The sequence below is a fragment of the Onychostoma macrolepis genome, chromosome 21, assembly GCF_012432095.1.
Source record: "Onychostoma macrolepis isolate SWU-2019 chromosome 21, ASM1243209v1, whole genome shotgun sequence".
NCBI lineage: Eukaryota > Metazoa > Chordata > Actinopteri > Cypriniformes > Cyprinidae > Onychostoma > Onychostoma macrolepis.
In genome coordinates, this window is record NC_081175.1 from 7,407,799 (window position 1) to 7,427,300 (window position 19,502).

The following is a 19,502-nucleotide window of genomic DNA, read 5'->3' on the forward strand; positions in this document are numbered from 1 at the left end:
ACAATTAGCATTTTAACTAGTGAAAATCTAATTGTTGATATCAAGATTTAACATTGTTACTAGTGGAAATGTAATTGCTGATATCAAAAATAACCATTGTTACTAGTGGAAATCTAATTCCTGATATCAAGAATTAACATTTTAACTAGTGAAAATTTAATTGTTGATATAAAGAAGTCATATCCTGAGAATGAATAAAAGTTAAAACGGCTTGCCATAGTTCCGTCACAAATTTACAAAACAAAAACAAACAAAAAATAATTAAAACAATGATGCATCACTGAATCATTTTCCAATTGCCGAATAACCATTTTAAAATGTTCCAAAGACCTTGGTTGAAGAAGATTCCAGTCAGAAGTTGCTGCATATATAAAAGCCTTTTTTACCCAGTACAGATCAGACAAAAGGAACAGAGAGAGCATAAAAATTGAGAAAGATGGAAAGAAAGAATTTCTTTGAATAAGACAACAGAGATATGAAAGCAACACCCCAAGATAGCTTTGTAAATGATTAAATACAAGTGCATTTTTCTTCTAATGGACAAAGAATGCCAAGCTGCTAAAAGTGTTATTTTTTTAAATAATTATTTTTAAAACATTTCCACACTGTTTCTTTTTTTTTTTAGATTTAGATTTTAATAATCTAATTATTTTTGTTTATTTTTATGCATTAATATTAAAATACCATTGTCATACTGTACTGTAAACAGAACTATTTAGCATTTATATTTTTACTAAAACATTTTAATCAATAGAAAATGCCACAACTGGACAGTTATTACTGGTTAACAGAAATGAACTCCAAAAACACTTTAAAAAAAATGATGGCACAATTTGGATCTGGTCCCTTTGAACAGACAGTTTGAACTGATTCACAGAAATGAATCGAAATTACCAATTACCTTCATGATTTTTGCTACTGAACTAAGAAACACTTTTTAAACATGTCCATCTTCTCATACTTGCAAGTCACGGGACAAGGAAGAATCAGAAAACGTCTTTAGGAAACTTGTCAAGTAGAGTTTGCCCATGCCTTCCCCACCGATGCCTTTTGGAGAAGCCTGATGCTTTTGTGACTTTCTTCTTTTGTCTGACACTCCTGGGACAATCGAGCTGTATGCCATAGTGACTTAACAAAGTGCTCGTCATTTAAATGCACGGTTGATGCTGGTTGCCAGGTGATGTGAGTGTGTGTGCAGCAGTACTACTGATGCTCTTTTTCTTTCTCCAGGGTGTTGACGTCATCGTGAACGCTAGCAGCATGGACGACATCGACCCCTTAGCCATCGGACAGAGGCTGACCAATGGGACGGCTCCAGTGGCCAGTCCAGTGCTAAGCCGCCTGCGAATGAAAGACGAGGAGAACGCAGAGCACGTTGTGCGTGATTGGTGACAGAAGGGCTGCTTAAGGGCTGAGAGAGGGGCCGGTGTGTGTGTGGGCTTGTTTACGTGCATACGGACGCTACTGGATAGGGGTCAAATCAAGTTGTCTGTGAATGGCTCTCTAATAGTGTGATGTCTGACACAAGGGCACAGCCTTGTTGCTGTTTTTAGAGGAAAGAGCTCTTAGAGCCGCATTGTTGATACAGAGGAACTGAAACAATGATTGTTTCTGTTCTATGTGAAACACTGAGTTGATTCACACACTTTTAAAATAACCAAGATCCTTCCGGCTGTTTTGCTCACTTATCTGAATGACGTCTTCACAAGTATTTTGTATTAGTGTATCGTATCGTTTCAGCCAAACTAATTCAAGCATGACATGTAATGTAATCGCAAAGCCAGATTCGACATCTTTGAGACAGTGGGAACACTTTACAATAAGGTCCCATCCCATGTTAGCATTAGCTAACATGAAGTAACAGCATTTAATAATCTTTGTTAATGTTAGTTAATAAAAGTGCAGTGCATTAACTCAAATTAACAGATACAACTTTTGATTTAAAAAATGAATTACATTTTGAATGATTATTACATTTTGAAATTAACAATAACTAAGATGATAATAATAATAAATGCTGTGATTACCATTAGATTAAAAAATGATTAACAAATTCATTATTGCTAGTGTAGTCAACTTAAACAATAATGTAAAGTGTTACCTTGTGTGTGTGCTTTCTAGCTGATTTTATGTTTGGAAAAGAAACAAACGGTCCCCATAGTGCCTCCCTTAGATCAACATCTTTGTCCTTAGTTAGCTATCCAATTAAAATGGCCAGGACTCACACTTCCCCTTTCCTCTTGAACGCAGGGCACCACCTACCAGAAAACAAATGCGGAGATCGAGATGAAGAAAATCAATCGAGAGGAGTTCTGGGAACAAGCCAAGGTAGCAATTTGATTCCTTTGGCTTTCTGCTGCAAAGATGCTTGATCTGAGACTCTTCAGGATGGCAGTGTGAACCACTGTAAACTAGTTCTAGCACACAGTGTGACGGCTCAGCTGACTAGTCTCTTTGTTTTAATGAGGAAGTGGTTCTGTCAGATTTGTTTGATAACATCAATTTACTAGCAGCTTAAGTAGAACACTTTCTACTTTCTCGTAGCTCAATAAAGTTGTACTAACTGGGTACTAAATTATTTTTGTCTCTGGGGTTTTATTAAAACTTTCTTGGGGCGTCTTGGAAACTTTTTACCATACCTACTATTACATTCTTTATGTACAGGTTTCAGTCCTAATTGGTGAAAATCTATTATAAAAACATTGCTCTATTTGAAAACTATGATAATGTTAACAGTAAAATATAAAAAGGTAATATTTACTGAGTGGAAAATATGTGACCCTGGACCACAAAATTAGTCATAAGTTGCACGGGTATATTTGTAGCAATAGCCAAAAACACATTGCATGGGTCAAAATTATCGATTTATCTTTTATGCCAAAAATCATTAGGATATTAAGTAAAGGTCATGTTCCATGAAGATATTTTGTAAATTTCCTATCGTAAATATATCAAAACTTAATTTTTGATTAGTAATATGCATTGCTAAGAACTTCATTTAGACAACTTTAAAGGCGAGTTTCTCAATATTTAGATTTGCACCCCAGATTTCAGATTTTCAAATATTGTATCTCGGCCAAATATTGTCCTATCCCGACAAAGCATACATCATTAGATAGCATATGATGTATAAATCTCAGTTTCAAAATATTGACCCTATTTTTGGTCCAGGGTCACATATCTATGTTGATTTTTTTTAAAAGTACGACTGTTATTGTCACCACTAACAACAATTTAGCACGATAATGTTTTATAAAAGGTAGATACATTTTTGCTAGTGTAGATAAATTTGAGACATATATGAAAAAAAATCTATGTAAATACCACAACAGACTATTCGTAATATTAATTATTATTATCACATATTTTAATATTTACTAATAAACTTTAAATGTAACTTATTAAAATTATTAATGATTTTGATTATTATTGTTTTGTATATTTCATTTGTCGCATTAAATTAATTAATTAATAATTATTTAATTGTGTGCATTTAGGATACATAAAATGCTAGCTGTTAAGTTAGCATTAGCAAGTGAGGGTCTTATTTATACATAAATGTTTAAAATGTTATTTTCAATACAAAATTTTATTAAACTAAATAGTTAAAGGTATGTTGAAAATGACACATTGCTGGTTCATAAAAATCCTAGAATTCTTGTAGTTAAAGAAACATTCTGCAAATTGCAGTGGGAAAAGGTAAAATGGAGGCTTTTATCATTTAGTGTTTTTGCACAAAATAGAGTATTGCGTTCTATAATGTTTAGATCTATTTGTATCCACTGAAATGTAAAACCAAATGCATAAAATATTAAATGAAATAAGGAAAAATAATAAGTATAAATGTTATTGTGTTAATCATATTCTGACTGTAAATTTGTTTCTTGTTTAAAGCGGGAGGAGGAGTTGAGAAAGGAGGAAGAGAGAAGGAGGGCTGCAGAGGAACGGCAGCGCTTTGAAGCGGAGAGGATGGAGCTGGAAAAAAAAGAGCAAGAGGAAAGAGAGAAGCGGTACCGTGAGAGGGAGCACCAGATCGAGGAACAGAGGTAGGAATGGTGCCACAGTGGCCAACACTGATGACCCTCAGCCATACATGATCATAATGCTATCTGTGTTTATATACGTGGTCACAGGAAGAAGATGCAGGAGGAGGAAGAGGCCAAAGAGAGGTCAAGGAATCAACCCTTGATTGTAAGAGTGCGTATGCTTTGCATACAGTAAACCAGGTTTGGTGTTTTAAGAGATGCTTTTATGGCTTGAATTATTTACAGAATGATTGGTGGTTTATGGGTTGTAACCAGAATTAAGGTAACCAAAAGATGACCTATGACTCATGTGTCTTCTTCAGTAATATTGTCCTGTAATAAATGGATAAATAGTTTGGGCAGTACACAGACTTCAGAAGTATTTACACAAAATCAGATTTATTACACTAATCATTTGTAAAGTAAATAAGTTACAAACAACTGTATGTGAAATAACCCACATTTAACTTATTTCAAAGAAAAAGTTTTTGCTGCCCCCTGCTGGAAATAAACAAGTGTGTTCATCCACTTCACAGACAGAGCCCAGCTGTGAAGACCCTGCCCTTGACAAAAAGGAAACAGAGGTTGAGGTGGGTTGAAACAGAGCTTGTAAGGCCACTCCAGCATCGGTTCATTTCTCATATAACTGTTTTCAAAAGGAGAACAGATTCTGACCTTAACAAACTCAAATGTGGGGCAGATTTGTGTTATGATGACAGATATTCTGCTGGGGTTTACATGTGGGTCAGTGGGATTCCTCATGCTATTTCAAGACATTGTGTTTCTGTGCGTATGCAGTCAATAGGATCTTCAGTCTGAGAACGGACTGAAAAAAACCATTCTTACCTGCAGTTATTATTTGTCACAACATGTATTACTATCTATTATCTATTTATCTATCTATCTATATTATGTTTCACCTTGTTTTCCCGTTTTAATATGTTTATAGGAAGCAGCAGCCATCATTGCCCAAAGGCCCAGTAACCCACGGGAATTCTTCAAGCAGAGAGAGGGCCACAGCCAACAGCGTGGACATCTCACCAGTCACCACGCACAGGACCGGTAAGATCATAGCAAAAAGGTGGAGAAGAGAAGGAGGAGGGCATATATGCTAAATCCTAAGCCTTTGTTTGTCCTGCTTCTTGCTCTTCACTTGTCTCTCAATCTGTCATTTAATGTGAATTAAACAGCACAGCTCAGGAGAGACCATCTGTCTCAGAATGTGCTGAAATCTCTGCTCTGAATCATCACGACAGATTTGTTAGGTTAATAGACAGTTAAATTATGTAGATAGATATACCTTTATATATTTATTTAGAGAACAGAGGTTAAAGAGGATCTAAACTTCATATACCTCCAACAATTAATGTAAGCCACAGAGAATGTTTTGAATTTAGTATCAAAGTGTATATATTTTTTTACACTTTTTGGATCATGGATTGATGGATATACAGTATATATAGAGAGACAGATTATTCAAATGTTATAATAAATGTTCATAGTTAATTTGATTAACTAAGATGCCTCATTGTGGCCAGAATCAAGGCTAAACTAGCTGAACACCAGTTAGGCTAGGCTGGGAGACTAGTTAAACCAACTAAAATCAGCTTAAACCACCTCCGGCTAGTCATTTTGATCAAAACAAATAGTACAATACTACAAATAGTCATTTTAAAAACCTAACATTTCTGTGTACTAATGTATTATGCTTAATAGAATATTAAGCATAATAGCTTAGCAACATGCTAACAACATGCAAACTCAATCGGAATCAATTTGTTAATTGTGCTTTGCCAAGTCATACAGCTCACTAACTGATGTTATTTCTTACTAAAGCGACTAGTTGAGAACATGTTTTGTTTCAGCTTATTTTTGACTTTTTCACATCAGCTTTAGATGTACCTACTAGAAGTTCAGTAAATCAATGATTTTAATACAAGCGACTGGAAACAAGGACAAACAAGGACTGCAATGACTGAGATAAACCATCTTAAACCAGCAAACCACCATACGATAGCTGATTTTTTTCAGCAGGGATGCTGAAGCAAGGATTGCTTTACTGTCAAAAATGTTATATTGGTGCCATTTTCTGAGCAATATTATTACTGGATGATTATGCCATTTCATTGTTTATTTAAGATCATAGACTTTTCAGTGTTGGAGTGAAAGTCAAACTCTTCACTACCATCTGTTGTCGATGGGTACAGACACTGAAACAACTGCTGCTTTATGTTCAGAGGGTGTGAGACCATCACACTAACAACTGTTTTCTTACCTCTCTCCTTCTACCTCACTTTTTTCTCTCCATTTCTTGGTAATTTCTTTTTTTCTTCTGCTCACTCCATCCATTGGTTGTTAACATATCTGTTTGATTTCCGTTCGATATTCTTTCCATTCCATCTATCCTTCTGACAATCCTCAATCTTATTTAACCTCTATATCCAACTTCTGCACATCCATCATTGCTTCTGTTTTGAACTCGTGCCTCTCTATTTCTCTAATCATTTCTCTTTTATACAAATTTCTTCCCCTCTCTATCCCTGGATTTCTTTCCTCCTGTCTATCTGGTCTGGTCTTCCTCTGTCACACCCGTGTACGTCGCTCTATGTGTGTGCGTGGGTGTCCGCGTGTCCCGCACGATGGTCCTGTCTCCCGTTTACCAGGCCGCTTGGACAGTCCATTCTTGAGGCAGCAGCACAGTCCATCCGATTGCAGCCCGCCCCCTTCTCGCACTCTGCCCCATTCACGGCGGCAGCCAGGTCCACCTGGTAGGTACTGGACAGATCTTGCTGAGGGCTACTGCATCAGCATAGGATCACGAAGTCACCAGCCTAGCCTGTAGCCACCCTCCTCACTGAATTACCGTATTTCTTTTGGCTTCCTCAGCAACACTGCACTTCTGAGAGCATTCACTGTGGCTGCACTGTACCGGATGCATCCTGGTCTTCCAGTGTCAGTATGTGCTAGTATCAAAGGAATAGTTCACCCTGAAATTAAGCATATGTCCCTATTTACTCAACCTTATGTTGTTCCAAACCCATGTGACTTAGTTTCTTCTGTGGAACACTAATGGAGATGTTTTGCAGAATGTCCAAGCTGCTCTTTTTCCTAAAGTGAAAGTGTGTCTGATGCTCCAAAAAAAGACAAAAAGAGCAATGGGATTATAATAAAATAGTCCATATGACTATATTAATCAGCTATATCTGAAGCCATATCTCAAAGCATCAAATAGAATGTGCTGTATTTAAAATTTTTACTGTATTGTACATTATAAATGTAAAAAAATGCATTAGATCAATTATCATAATCTTTTATATAGTCTTTTATATATAATGCACACACACACACACACATGTGTGTGTGTGTGTGTGCGCGCGCGTTTTTGTGACAAATGAGGACATAAATTTGTATAATGACAAGGGTATGACATAGGCATTACAAGGAGAAGGTGACTTTTCAGGACATTACCCCATGTCCCCACTTTTCAAAACGCTTATAAATCACACAGAATGGAGTGTATTGGAAATCTGAAATAGCACAAAGTTTCCTGTAAGGGGTAGGTTTAGGTGTAGGGCAATAGCACATACAGTTTGTACAGTATAAAAACCATTACGCCTATGGGATGTCACTTTTCATAAAAACAAGCGTGTGTGTGTGTGTGTGTGTGTGTGTGTGTGTAAAATGCCAAAAAATGTGTGTGTAAAAGTTTATTATACAGGTATCATTATATATTATATTAATATATATATAATATATTAATATTATCATTATATACATAATATTATTTGAGTAAAAGTCTTAAAGTATGTGATATTTGTTATACTTAAGTACAAAAGTATTATTTCTATAAATATTAATTTAAACATACTTAAGTATTGAAAGTAAATGTACAAGTAAATGTAAAATGAGCACAAAAATTATTTATATATATATATATATATATATATATATATATATATATATATATATATATATATATATATATATATACTGTATATTCAGATGCAAAAGCCTCTTAAGTGCCGTCTGAAATTTTCTTCTAAAATTAGCATTTTTATCAGGCTCCTATATTTATGTTCAGTTATTTCACTTTTATTGCATAGAAAATGACCTATACATTGCCATTAGAGTAAAATTACTGAACCTAAACATAAGGATGAACATTTTAGATGAAAATTTCAGACGGCACTTAGAGGCTTTTGCATCTGAACTCTTCATATATATATATATATATATATATATATATATATATATATATATATATATATATATATATACACAGTCAAGGCCAAAAATATCGGCACCCTTGCAGTTCTGTCAAAAGTTCCAATTGCAAATGTTTTGGTATTCACGTGAGAAGAAAAGTCAAGCTCAAAAACGGACTGGACAAAATTATTGGCACCTTGTCAATTTCTTTTCAAGCATGTGATGCTCCTGTAATTTGTATTTAGACACACCTGGGCAAGTAACAGGTGTGGGCAATATAGTAATCACACTTGCAGTTAAAATGGAGAAAAGTTTACTCAAACTTTGTGTTGTGTGTCACACTGAGCATGGAGAAAAGAAAGAAGTGTAAAGAGTTGTCTGTGGATTTGAGAGAAAAAATTGTGGAAAAACATGAACAATCTCAAGGCTACAAGTCCATCTCCAGAGATCTTAATGTTCCTGTGTCCACTGTGCGCAATATCATCAAGAGGTTTACAGCCCATGGCACTGTAGCTAACCTCCCTGGACGTGGACGGAAGAGCAAAATTAATATGTGGGTAAAGAACCCAGATTAAACAAATTCAAACAAATTCAATCTGATCTGCAGACACAGGGTCAGCTCACACTATCCGTCGCCATCTGAATGAAAAGGGACGCTATGGTAGAGAAGACCCAGGAGGACACCACTGCTGACACAAAGGCATAAAAAAGCAAGACTGGAGTTTGCCAAAACTTATGCGACAAAACCACAATCCTTCTGGGAGAACATACTGTGGACAGATGAGACAAAAGTAGAGCTTTTTGGTAAAGGACATCATGGCACTGTTTACAGAAAAAGAAATGAGGCCTTCAAAGAAAAGAACACAGTCCCTACAGTCAAACATGGTGGAGGTTCAAAGATATTTTGGGGTTGCTTTGGTGCTTCTGGCACTGGATGCCTTGACTGTGTGAACGGTATAATGAAATCTGATGATTACCAAAGAATTTTGGGGCGCAACGTAGTGGCCAGTGTCAGAAAGCTGCATCTCCACCAGAGGTCATGGGTCTTCCAGCAGGACAATGACCCGAAACACACTTCAAAAAGCACTCAGAAATGGTTACAAACAAAGTGCTGGAGAGTTCTGAAATGGCCAGCAATGAGTCCAGATCTGAATCCCATAGAACACCTGTGGAGAGATCTCAAAACAGCAATTGGGAGAAGGCATCCTTCAAATCTGAATGACCTGGAGCAGTTTGCAAAAGAAGAGTGGTCCAAAATTCCAGTAGAGAAGTGTAAGAAACTCATTCATGGTTACAGGAAGCGATTGATTTCAGTAATTTTTTCCAAATGGGGTGCTACCAAATATTAAGTTAAGGGTGCCAATCATTTTGTCCAGTGCATTTTTTGGGTTCTGTGTGGAATTGTATCAGATTTGACTTTTCTTCTCTGTTTTTTTTTGTGTTGTTCCAATGCAAAAAAAGTAAAAAAATAAACATGTGAGTACCAAAACATTTGCAGCTGCAACAATTTTCTAAGAAAAGGGTTGAATTTTATGACAGAATTGCAAGGGTGCCGATATTTTTGGGCATGACTGTATATATATATATATATATATATATATATATATATATATATATATATATATATATATATATATATATATATATATATATATGTCATATATATATAATTATACCTGTATGATAAACTTGCATTTTACACATACATACACACACACACACACACACACACATATATATATATACAGTATCTCACAGAAGTGAGTACACCCCTCACATTTTTGTAAATATTTTATTATATCTTCTCATGTGACAACACTGAAGAAATTACACTTTGCTACAATGTAATGTAGTGAGTGTACAGCTTGTATAACAGTGTAAATTTGCTGTCCACTCAAAATAACTCAACACACAGCCATTAATGTCTAAACCACAAAAGTGAGTACACCCCTAAGTGAAAATGTCCAAATTGGGCCCAATTGGCCATTTTCTGTCCCCGGTGTCATGTGACTCGTTAGTGTTACAAGGTCTCAGGTGTGAATGGGGAGCAGGTGTGTTAAATTTGGTGTTATCGCTCTCACTTTCTCATACTGGTCACTGGAAGTTTAACATGGCACCTCATGGCAAAGAACTCTCTGAGGATCTGAAAAAAAAGAATTGTTGCTCTACATAAAGATGACGTAGGCTATAAGAAGATTGCCAAGAGCCTGAAACTGAGCTGCAGCACGGTGGCCAAGACCATACAGCGGTTTAACAGGACAGGTTCCACTCAGAAAAGGCCTCGCCATGGTCAACCAGAATAGTTGAATGCACGTGCTCAGCGTCATATCCAGAGGTTGTGTTTGGGAAATAGACGTATGAGTGCTGCCAGCATTGCTGCAGAGGTTGAAGGGGTGGGGGGGTCAGCCTGTCAGTGCTCAGGCCATACGCTGCACACTGCATCAAATTGGTCTGCATGGCTGTCATCCCAGAAGCAAGCCTCTTGTAAAGATGATGCACAAGAAAGCCTGTAAACAGTTTGCTGAAGACAAGCATACTAAGGACATGGATTACTGGATTACTCAAGCGTGTGTGGCGGCAACCAGGTGAGGAATACGAAGACAAGTGTGTCTTGCCTACAGTCAAGCATGGTGGTGGGAGTGTCATGGTCTGGGGCTGCATGAGTGGTGCCGGCTCTGGGGAGCTACAGTTCATTGAGGGAACCATGAATGCCAACATGTACTGTGACATACTGAAGCAGAGCATGATCTCCTCCCTTTGGAGACTGGGCCGCAGGGCAGTATTCCAACATGATAACGATCCCAAACACACCTCCAAGACGACCACTGCCTTGCTCAAGAAGCTGAGGGTAAAGGTGATGGACTGGCCAAGCATGTCTCCAGACCTAAACCCTATTGAGCATCTGTGGGGCATCCACAAACGGAAGGTGGAGGAGCGCAAGGTCTCTAACATCCACCAGCTCCGTGATGTCGTCATGGAGGAGTGGAAGAGGCAACCTGTGAAGCTCTGGTGAACTCCATGCCCAGGAGGGTTAAGGCAGTGCTGGAAAATAATGGTGGCCACACAAAATATTGACACTTTGGGCCCAATTTGGATATTTTCACTTAGGGGTGTACTCACTTTTGTGGCCAGCGGTTTAGACATTAATGGCTGTGCGTTGAGTTATTTTGAGGGGACAGCAAATTTACACTGTTATACAAGTTGTACACTCACTACTTTGTAGCAAAGTGTCATTTCTTCAGAGTTGTCACATGAAAAGATATAATAAAATACTTACAAAAATGTGAGGGGTGTACTGTATATATGTGACCCTGGACCCCAAAACCAGTCTTGGGGTATATTTGTAGCAATAGCCAAAAATACATTGTATAGGTCAAAATTATCGATTTTTCTTTTATGCCAAAAATCATTAGGATATTAAGTAAAGATCATGTTCCATGAAGATATTTAGTGAATTTCTTACTGTAAATGTATAAAAACTTAATTTTTGATTAGTAATATGCATTGCTAAGAACTTCATTTGGACAACTTTAAAGGCGATTTTCTCAATATTTTGATTTTTTTGCACCCTCAGATTCCAGATTTTCAAATAGTTGTATCTCGGCCAAATATTGTCCGATCCTAACAAACCAATAAACCAACCTAACCTAACAAAGGTTAACACTTAAGACTGGTTTTGTCGTCCAGGGTCACACACACACACATATACTGTATATATATTAGTGCTTTCAAACGATTATAGAATAAACGTGTTTGTTTACATAATATATGTGTGTGTATTGTGTATATTTATTATTTATATATAAAGACATATACAGCATATATTTTGAAAATATTTACATGTATATATTTATATTCATATAATTTATGTCATATATAAACATTTAATATATAAATGTAACATATTTTTCTTAAATATATACATGCATGTGTGTGTATTTATATATACATAATAAATGTAGTGCAACCAACATGGAGAAACATACAGGACAAAAAAACATAAACATTAAATATTATCAAAGAGAGGAGCCCTAAATACAAGTGTTAAAAGTGTAAGGAAAATATGGGTCACACTTTATATTAGGTGGCCTCAACTACTATGTACTTACATCAAAACATAAGTACAATGTACTTATTGTGTTCATACTGTATTGCAAAACACCATTGCTGCTATTGAGGTGGGATACGGGTAAGGTTAGGGACAGGTTTGGTGGTATGGGTAGGTTTAAGGGTGGGTTAAGGTGTAAGGGATGGGTCAACAGTGTAATTACAAATGTAATTACAGAAATTAATTACTGATGTAATTACATATACCTGTAGGTATTTTTAAAAATACAAGTATGTACACAATAAGTGCATTGTACCAAATGATTAATTCAAATGTAAGTACATAGTACTTAAGGCAACCCAATATAAAGTGGGACCAAAATATGTTATAACTTTTTACTTGATGGCTACACCACATGACATATTTAGAGTCAAAAGTTGTAATGTAAGATATAGCGAGAGATCTTCTGTATTGTGATGTACATCCAAGTGTAACGGTGTATCGAAAAAGATATAAAACATAGAGCAGGGAATTGTTTCTTCAGAGAAGTCTGTAATTTCACCAAAAGGTCAAGTTATGACATTTTGATAAAATATTATGAGGTCAAAAAAGGTATATAACATGCATTTACAAAATAGATCACTTCATTCTCACTTTAAATGTAATTTTTTACATATTGAATAGTACATTTTAAAAAAAACGTTTCTCTCCTATACTGCATCTCAGTGACTCCTTTTGTGTTTCATATAAAAAAATAGTCTTCTGGTTCTGAAACAACATGAGAGTGAATAAATAATGACAGAATTGATTTTTTCTGTGAATTAATAAATTAGAATTTAAGTATGAACTGAAAATTGTCCCACTCTGGACCAGGTTTAGGGTGTCCTGTCCACTTTTTAAGACACTGTGTCCTCAGCTCTTACAGGTTGAACATATGTCCAATCTCAAGTGACCATCTCCCCTTCTGTATGTCCCATCGCAAGTAACCTTCCGTTCTAGTTAACTAGACTACGGCCTTCTCAGTGTCACAATCCATTTCTTTCAATGATTTGAACCATACTGCCATCTTCTCTGGGTCCACAGTCCGTATTTGTGTTCTATACTTGTTGTCCGTTGACTTTGTATTTTGCACAGGAAATAATGAGTTTGTGTAATTTTGAAGCTATGCCGTGGACGTTTGGAGGACTGAGACAAAGTGATTCTTTTGGTTAGGGAGATCTGGTTGAATCTCACCAATGTTACTCCCCTCATGTCCCCCTTCCTCTCCTCCCATGCTCTTTCTGACGGATAACCGGCGGCCCTACCTGCGCTTCCTTCCGTCCTGTTGACCTGTGAGTGTATGCCACATTGCACCGCATGTGACTGTGGTCTCCGAGCCCCTGGGCTTGCGTTCCGTGGACCTTGTGTGACTATGGTATTGTTTGTGATCTTTGTGGAGCTGACCTTGTGGTGTGTTTGACTGTAAAATTAAACAGCAACACAAGGACAAATGGGGCCTACAATTATCAGTGTGTGCTATGAGGACTAAACATTGGGTCTGTACTAAGACCCAACATCTAAAGTTTATCTAGAGTGATACAGTGGATTTTACTTTAAAGAAATTTGAATTGTCACTTGGTCTGTACAACTGTTTTCCTGCTATCAGTTTTTATGATGGTCATTGTGGTTTCATTAATTGTGTTTGTTATGTCTTGTGAGGTCTTCCTTCAGCTGTAGCTGTATTAAAGTGGCTATCTCCAACATTTGCATCTCCGTTTTTTGTTGCATTACGAGTTGGTGACTTCCAGTGGAAAATTTCGTAGCTCAGAGGTTGCTCTTTCAGAGCTCAGGAGACTTAATTGGGTTTTAAGTACGCTTCATTCATAGCAACTTTGTCTCAGATGTTTCTCCTGAATTTGATTCTCGACGTACAGTAAGAATTAGCTCAGATAATTTTGTTTTGAATTAATACGATAACTATTTGAGTTCAAAAATGAAATTTCTGACTTTTGATTGTAGACTTCTTAAAGGGGTCATGACATGAATTTTTTTATTTTATTTTAATATGTTATACATTATTTTAATATGTTCCTTGAGGGCCTGTGGTTACAAGATGACTATTCGTCGATGTCTTGCGCTGGAGTCTGTCATATGCAATCGACTGCGCCCGGGTGACATCACCTTGCACCTCGGATCCAAAACGAGTCATTTTCTGAGGGTTATTACATCATTTTTTTTTTTTTAATTGATGATGAGGACATTTTAAGTTCTGAAACTTGTAGGATGTATTGAGCATACCAAGACCTCTTTTATACAGAAGATCAAGAAAAATTTGGTTTCTCATGTCATGACCCCTTTTATTTCTGCAAATCTGAGCATGATTGGTAATAGTTCACAGTGGATCTTCTGAGAACATATATGAGATTGTAAAAATATCAATTTGCTCTCTGTTAAATATTATTGTCCAGGAGAAACAATTGAGATATTAAAGAAATCTCAACTGTGGTTGTTCTTCCCAGAGGGCTGGTGTGTCATTATTTAGATATCCTCAAAAATTGCATAAGACTAATAGATTTTAGATTTTTGCTGTATGATTACATTACATCTTGTCTTATATTGACCACCTGCCACTTAAAACTCAATTAATTGAATATTTTTTTTTAACTTGTCAGCTTGCTTTAGCTTGTCATGAGATCGAGAGGTCAACATTTAGTGTTTCTGTATGTATCATTTCATAATGCCATGACACATTGGTGGATGCATATGATTATACATGCTTAAGTGCTGTTTAAAACATTTTATTAATAAAACATATTTATAACTGACATTTGTAAAAGTGTGTGCATGTTCAGAAACTACATGTATTTGTAAGTTTGTGAACTCATTTTCTGCACCGCTGCACACTGTGTTGTGTCTTCATGGTCACGTTGGCATGTCTGTGTTTTACTGTCATGATCACTGACAAGGGCGCTGGGGACGATGCACTTTTTTCCGACAGACAAAACACTGCTTGCTATTGTTTGGCATTGCTAACAATCCTTTCAGTCTGCAAACTTTGTCATCTGTGTTATGATTGATAGTTTGGCTGGTATGAGTTGTTTGAGATTTCCTTGAGCCCAGATCAAACGTTTACCTTCTCTTTGATGACTCAGATGACTCTACTGAAGGAATCCTCGAGCGCAGCATGACCACTGGATGTACTCCCATCCCCAAAATTGCCATTCAGGAGGAAAAAGAGGACTTCATTCGGAAGGAGTTTGGTAAGGCCTCAAGAACAAGGGAGCTCTTTTTGACTATTTTCTTTTTGATGTTCGTTTAGTGTTTTTTTTTCTTGATTAATATTGGGTCGGAGCTGTGGCCTAGAGGTTGGCACATTATGCTTATGTGGGTAACATGAGTTTGAATCTTACTCGAGATGTTTCCTGATCATAAGCCCCTCGCTTATCTTATCATTAACAGTTACCTACCTCTCAAAGTCTAAAAAAAGGGCAAAATAGTAATGAAAAAAATTACAAAGCAATATTAATAATAAATAAAGCTGTAAGCAGCAATTAAGGGACCCAAGCACAACAAAGGCAAAATGGCTGAAAAATCCTAAATACAGTCACTGGTAATATGAATTAATGGTCTATCATATGTAAATGTATGAAAGTTTAGATGCAGTTTGTTTTTATGCCATCAAATTTCTTGATACAGTAAATGAAAATCATTTCGTTTATTGACACAGAATCCAAAATCTGTATCAAATTTGGTGAAAATCAGCCCAACAGTCTAGGAGGAGTTTGAAAAAGTAGGTTGTCAAAGAAAATCAAAATGGTCAATTATGGCATAATTGGCATCAATGTTCTCAGCACGGTCCAAAGAATCTATTAAGACCAGTCTCATAACAATAGGCAAAACTAATCAAAAGCTATTAGCATTTTTATTTTTTTTATTTCAAACTTTTCGAGGACCTTCAGGGCATGGTCAGTGGAAAATTGGGTTAGCGTTACTCCAACTCTAAAAACACCAGCCTTATGGTTTTTGGCCAAACTATTTTTCATATCTCCTGACCAAGGTGGTAATGTGCCAAAAATAATTTGAAGTCATAGTATTATTATACTACTTAATATGGTATTTTTAGGATTATCATTAGATTGTTTTATCCATGACAAATTCTTGCTACCAACTTTTTGCACAGAACCTGTTTCAGTGTTGCTGAGTGCTTTTTGAAAGAAAGAAACAAGGGACATACAATGCATGCATATTGTATCTGAAGCAGCAGTGAAACAGATTCTTTCACAATGTCCTCCAAAAAATGAGTTAATAAGTTTACAAGGACTATGTGGGATGTAAAATGTTGAATCTCAGCTTAATAATTTACACAGTTGGGAGGCTGTTATTGCTAACTCAAAATCATCTCTTGCATGCAAACTGGCCCCTGTGATGCGGCCTGGGGCTTATTTGTTTGTCCAGGTTGTGTTTGCCTTCACAGCTGACTGATTTTTTTTTTTTCTTTTCAGCTCATGTGTGTAAACCCTGCACTATTTAAATGTTCTTAAGAAAGCACTTCACTGGGGCTGAATTTACTGCCATAATCAGAACAGTGAGAAAACATACCCATAAAAATCATTGAGTTTCGCCATGAATACTTCAACACGAAAGTGTATTTGATATATATTATATGGTGTTATGATGAATACCTTTAAACATTGTAAAAAAGTGAAATCAAGCAGCTGATTTTACCCTTAAAATGATTTTTGTTAACCCAATATTTTCTGATTGAATATTTCATGTAATCACATGGAACAATTTATACCCCAAATATACTTATTTTATTTTGTGAAAATTTAATAAATAGACATACACTGTCACTTTAGTAAAATCAAAATAATTTATTCAAATATTATCTGTAAAATAGATTCATATAATTAATTTTTTTTTGATGCAACAGTTAAACAAAAAGAAAACAGTGTTTTAGTAATGCATTGCACATACAAGTTCCATGTTCCAAATTGCTGTTCTTTGGAGTTAATTGCACAAAATGTTCTTGCACAATATAGTTCCGTATTTCTTCAGTTTTCTTTTTCTTTCCTCCAGCCTTTGACACTCCCAAGCAAACTCCAGTGCAGGAATCCGGCTTCGTCAAGACCTCTCCAAGTGTTCCCCCCCAGCCCAAAAGCACCGCTCCATTATCCAGCACAGACGACAGCCTGCTAGACTTGTGGGACAGTGGCCCAGCACCTGCTATGGCCCCCTCCCAGGCCCCCAGCCACATTATGGACCTGATGGAGGACACCCCGGAGTCTCATCTTGCCAGCTCCTCCCCTGCTCTCCCGCAGCCGCTCCTGAGCTTCGATGAGGTGCCTGACACCCCCTACTGCACAGCCACAGAAGAAGACCCCTCCAGCCTGGTGGATGTGGCCGGACCCCACCAGATGACCCTGAGTTACCAGCAGGCCCTGCAGCATGCTTCTGGCTCTGACAGCCAGGACCTGGATGATGGACAGCTGCTGTTGACCAATGGAGACACGCTGCTTAAAGAAGGGACCCAGGTGAGCAGAACTCACTGTTAAAATGAACAATGCAATGTTGTCTTGCACCTCATTCTCCTGCTTTATATACTTATGTATGTTTTTTGCCACTAGATGGCAGCATGGTCTCTTTTGTGACACTTGACAAAACACTAGCTATGTTCAAGATGCTACATTTGCCTGAAGCTTTATATGTTTACATATAGCCATCACATGTTTGTGTTTGTGCAGGCCAGTGAAGGCTACTTCAGCCAATCACAGGAGGAGGATTTCGCCCAGTCAGATGACTGCACTGCAAAAGTCAACCCAACACCAGTTTTTTATAACAAACCACCAGGTGAGATCATAGCAGATTGAAGCAGGTGAAATGATTTAATGAACGCAATTCTTCATGTACTAAAATAACTAAAAATGAATAAAAACTATATAGCTAGTGTAAGAGATACTATATTTTTATAGTTTTTATTAATATTTTGAATAATTTTAATTTTATATTTTCTGTTTTTGTTTTAATAATTACGTTGTGTGTTTTTCTTTTTTATGTTTTTGTCTATATAGTTTTTATTCATTTTTATTTTAGTTTTAGCTATTTTAGTACATCAGGTAAAACTAAATGAAAACGAAAAGCAGATCAATGCCCTTAAATTTTTTTAAAAACTCATCTTTATTATATATATTAGCTACATTGAATGGGAATTATTGTCCTTATAAACACATCTTCTGTTTTCTGTTCCATTTACCTGTTGTTAACTCTAGAATGTGTGCTGTGTGAACGGCCCCTGAGTTTATAGATTCAATTTTTGGAGAACAGTACATTAGATAGAAATAAAGCTGAAATAAAATTTTGCCTTGGCAACTAACTGAAATTAGTTTAAGTTAAAGCACTGAAATTATTAACTGGAAATACATAAACTAAAAATTAAATAAAAATGTATAAATAAAACTAGTAAATATTAAATAAACTTGTATTATTTTTATTTATTCAAAATATTAATAAAATAGTATATAAATAAAAATAAACTAGCATTGCTGGATGACAGATATAAACGAAACGCAAAAAAAGCAAAATTTTGATTTTATGCGTCCTTAAAGGAGTAGTTCACCTTCATGCAGTTTGTCTTTCAATCCTGTGGAACACAAAAGGGAAAAAAAAAAGTGAAATGATATATTAAATTTCAGCTTGTTTCCAAGAACAAAAAAAAAAAAAAATCATTTAGTTTAACGTGATGTACTAAAGTAAAACTGAAATAAAAATAAATAAAAACTATATACACATTAAAAAAACAACTAATACATATGACTAAAAAAACTTTAACAAAGTCAAATGAAAATGGAAAACATAATTCAAACTAATTCAAACAATTATTGAAAACTATTGTAGTATCTCTGTGATACTAAAATTAACACTGCTTGACAGCCTCAGAAACAAGTGGTTGAGATATTCACCAAAAAATTCACCAAAAATTCATAATGACATATGGATTAAAAAAACTTTCCGCTTGAGATTTTCCTTTCTTGCAGATGTACGTCCTCAGGTGTATGAATAAACAAGAAAAATCCTAATATAACGTGTTTGTCTTATTGTCTGCCGCAGAAATCGACATTACGTGCTGGGATACAGACCCCGTGATGGAAGATGATGATTAGGAGCGACTGAGGGAAAAAGAGGCGACACCTCTATGAAAACTTATTTTACAACAGTTACAGAAGTCTTGCATCAAAATGTTTTAG

At 36.1% G+C, this 19,502-nt stretch overlaps 1 protein-coding gene across 1 annotated transcript in view; it reads left to right on the plus strand.

Moving 5' to 3' along the window:
- Nucleotides 1-19,502, plus strand: part of dbn1 (drebrin 1) — a 78,222-nt gene extending 58,720 nt beyond the window's left edge. The window contains 12 exon segments of the mRNA XM_058758037.1: nucleotides 1,231-1,377; nucleotides 2,251-2,328; nucleotides 3,895-4,046; nucleotides 4,134-4,191; nucleotides 4,562-4,615; nucleotides 4,975-5,036; nucleotides 5,038-5,087; nucleotides 6,689-6,793; nucleotides 15,426-15,518; nucleotides 17,338-17,792; nucleotides 18,003-18,108; nucleotides 19,366-19,502. Of these exon segments, the coding sequence (XP_058614020.1) occupies nucleotides 1,231-1,377; nucleotides 2,251-2,328; nucleotides 3,895-4,046; nucleotides 4,134-4,191; nucleotides 4,562-4,615; nucleotides 4,975-5,036; nucleotides 5,038-5,087; nucleotides 6,689-6,793; nucleotides 15,426-15,518; nucleotides 17,338-17,792; nucleotides 18,003-18,108; nucleotides 19,366-19,418 (1,413 nt within the window). The 3' untranslated portion in view covers nucleotides 19,419-19,502.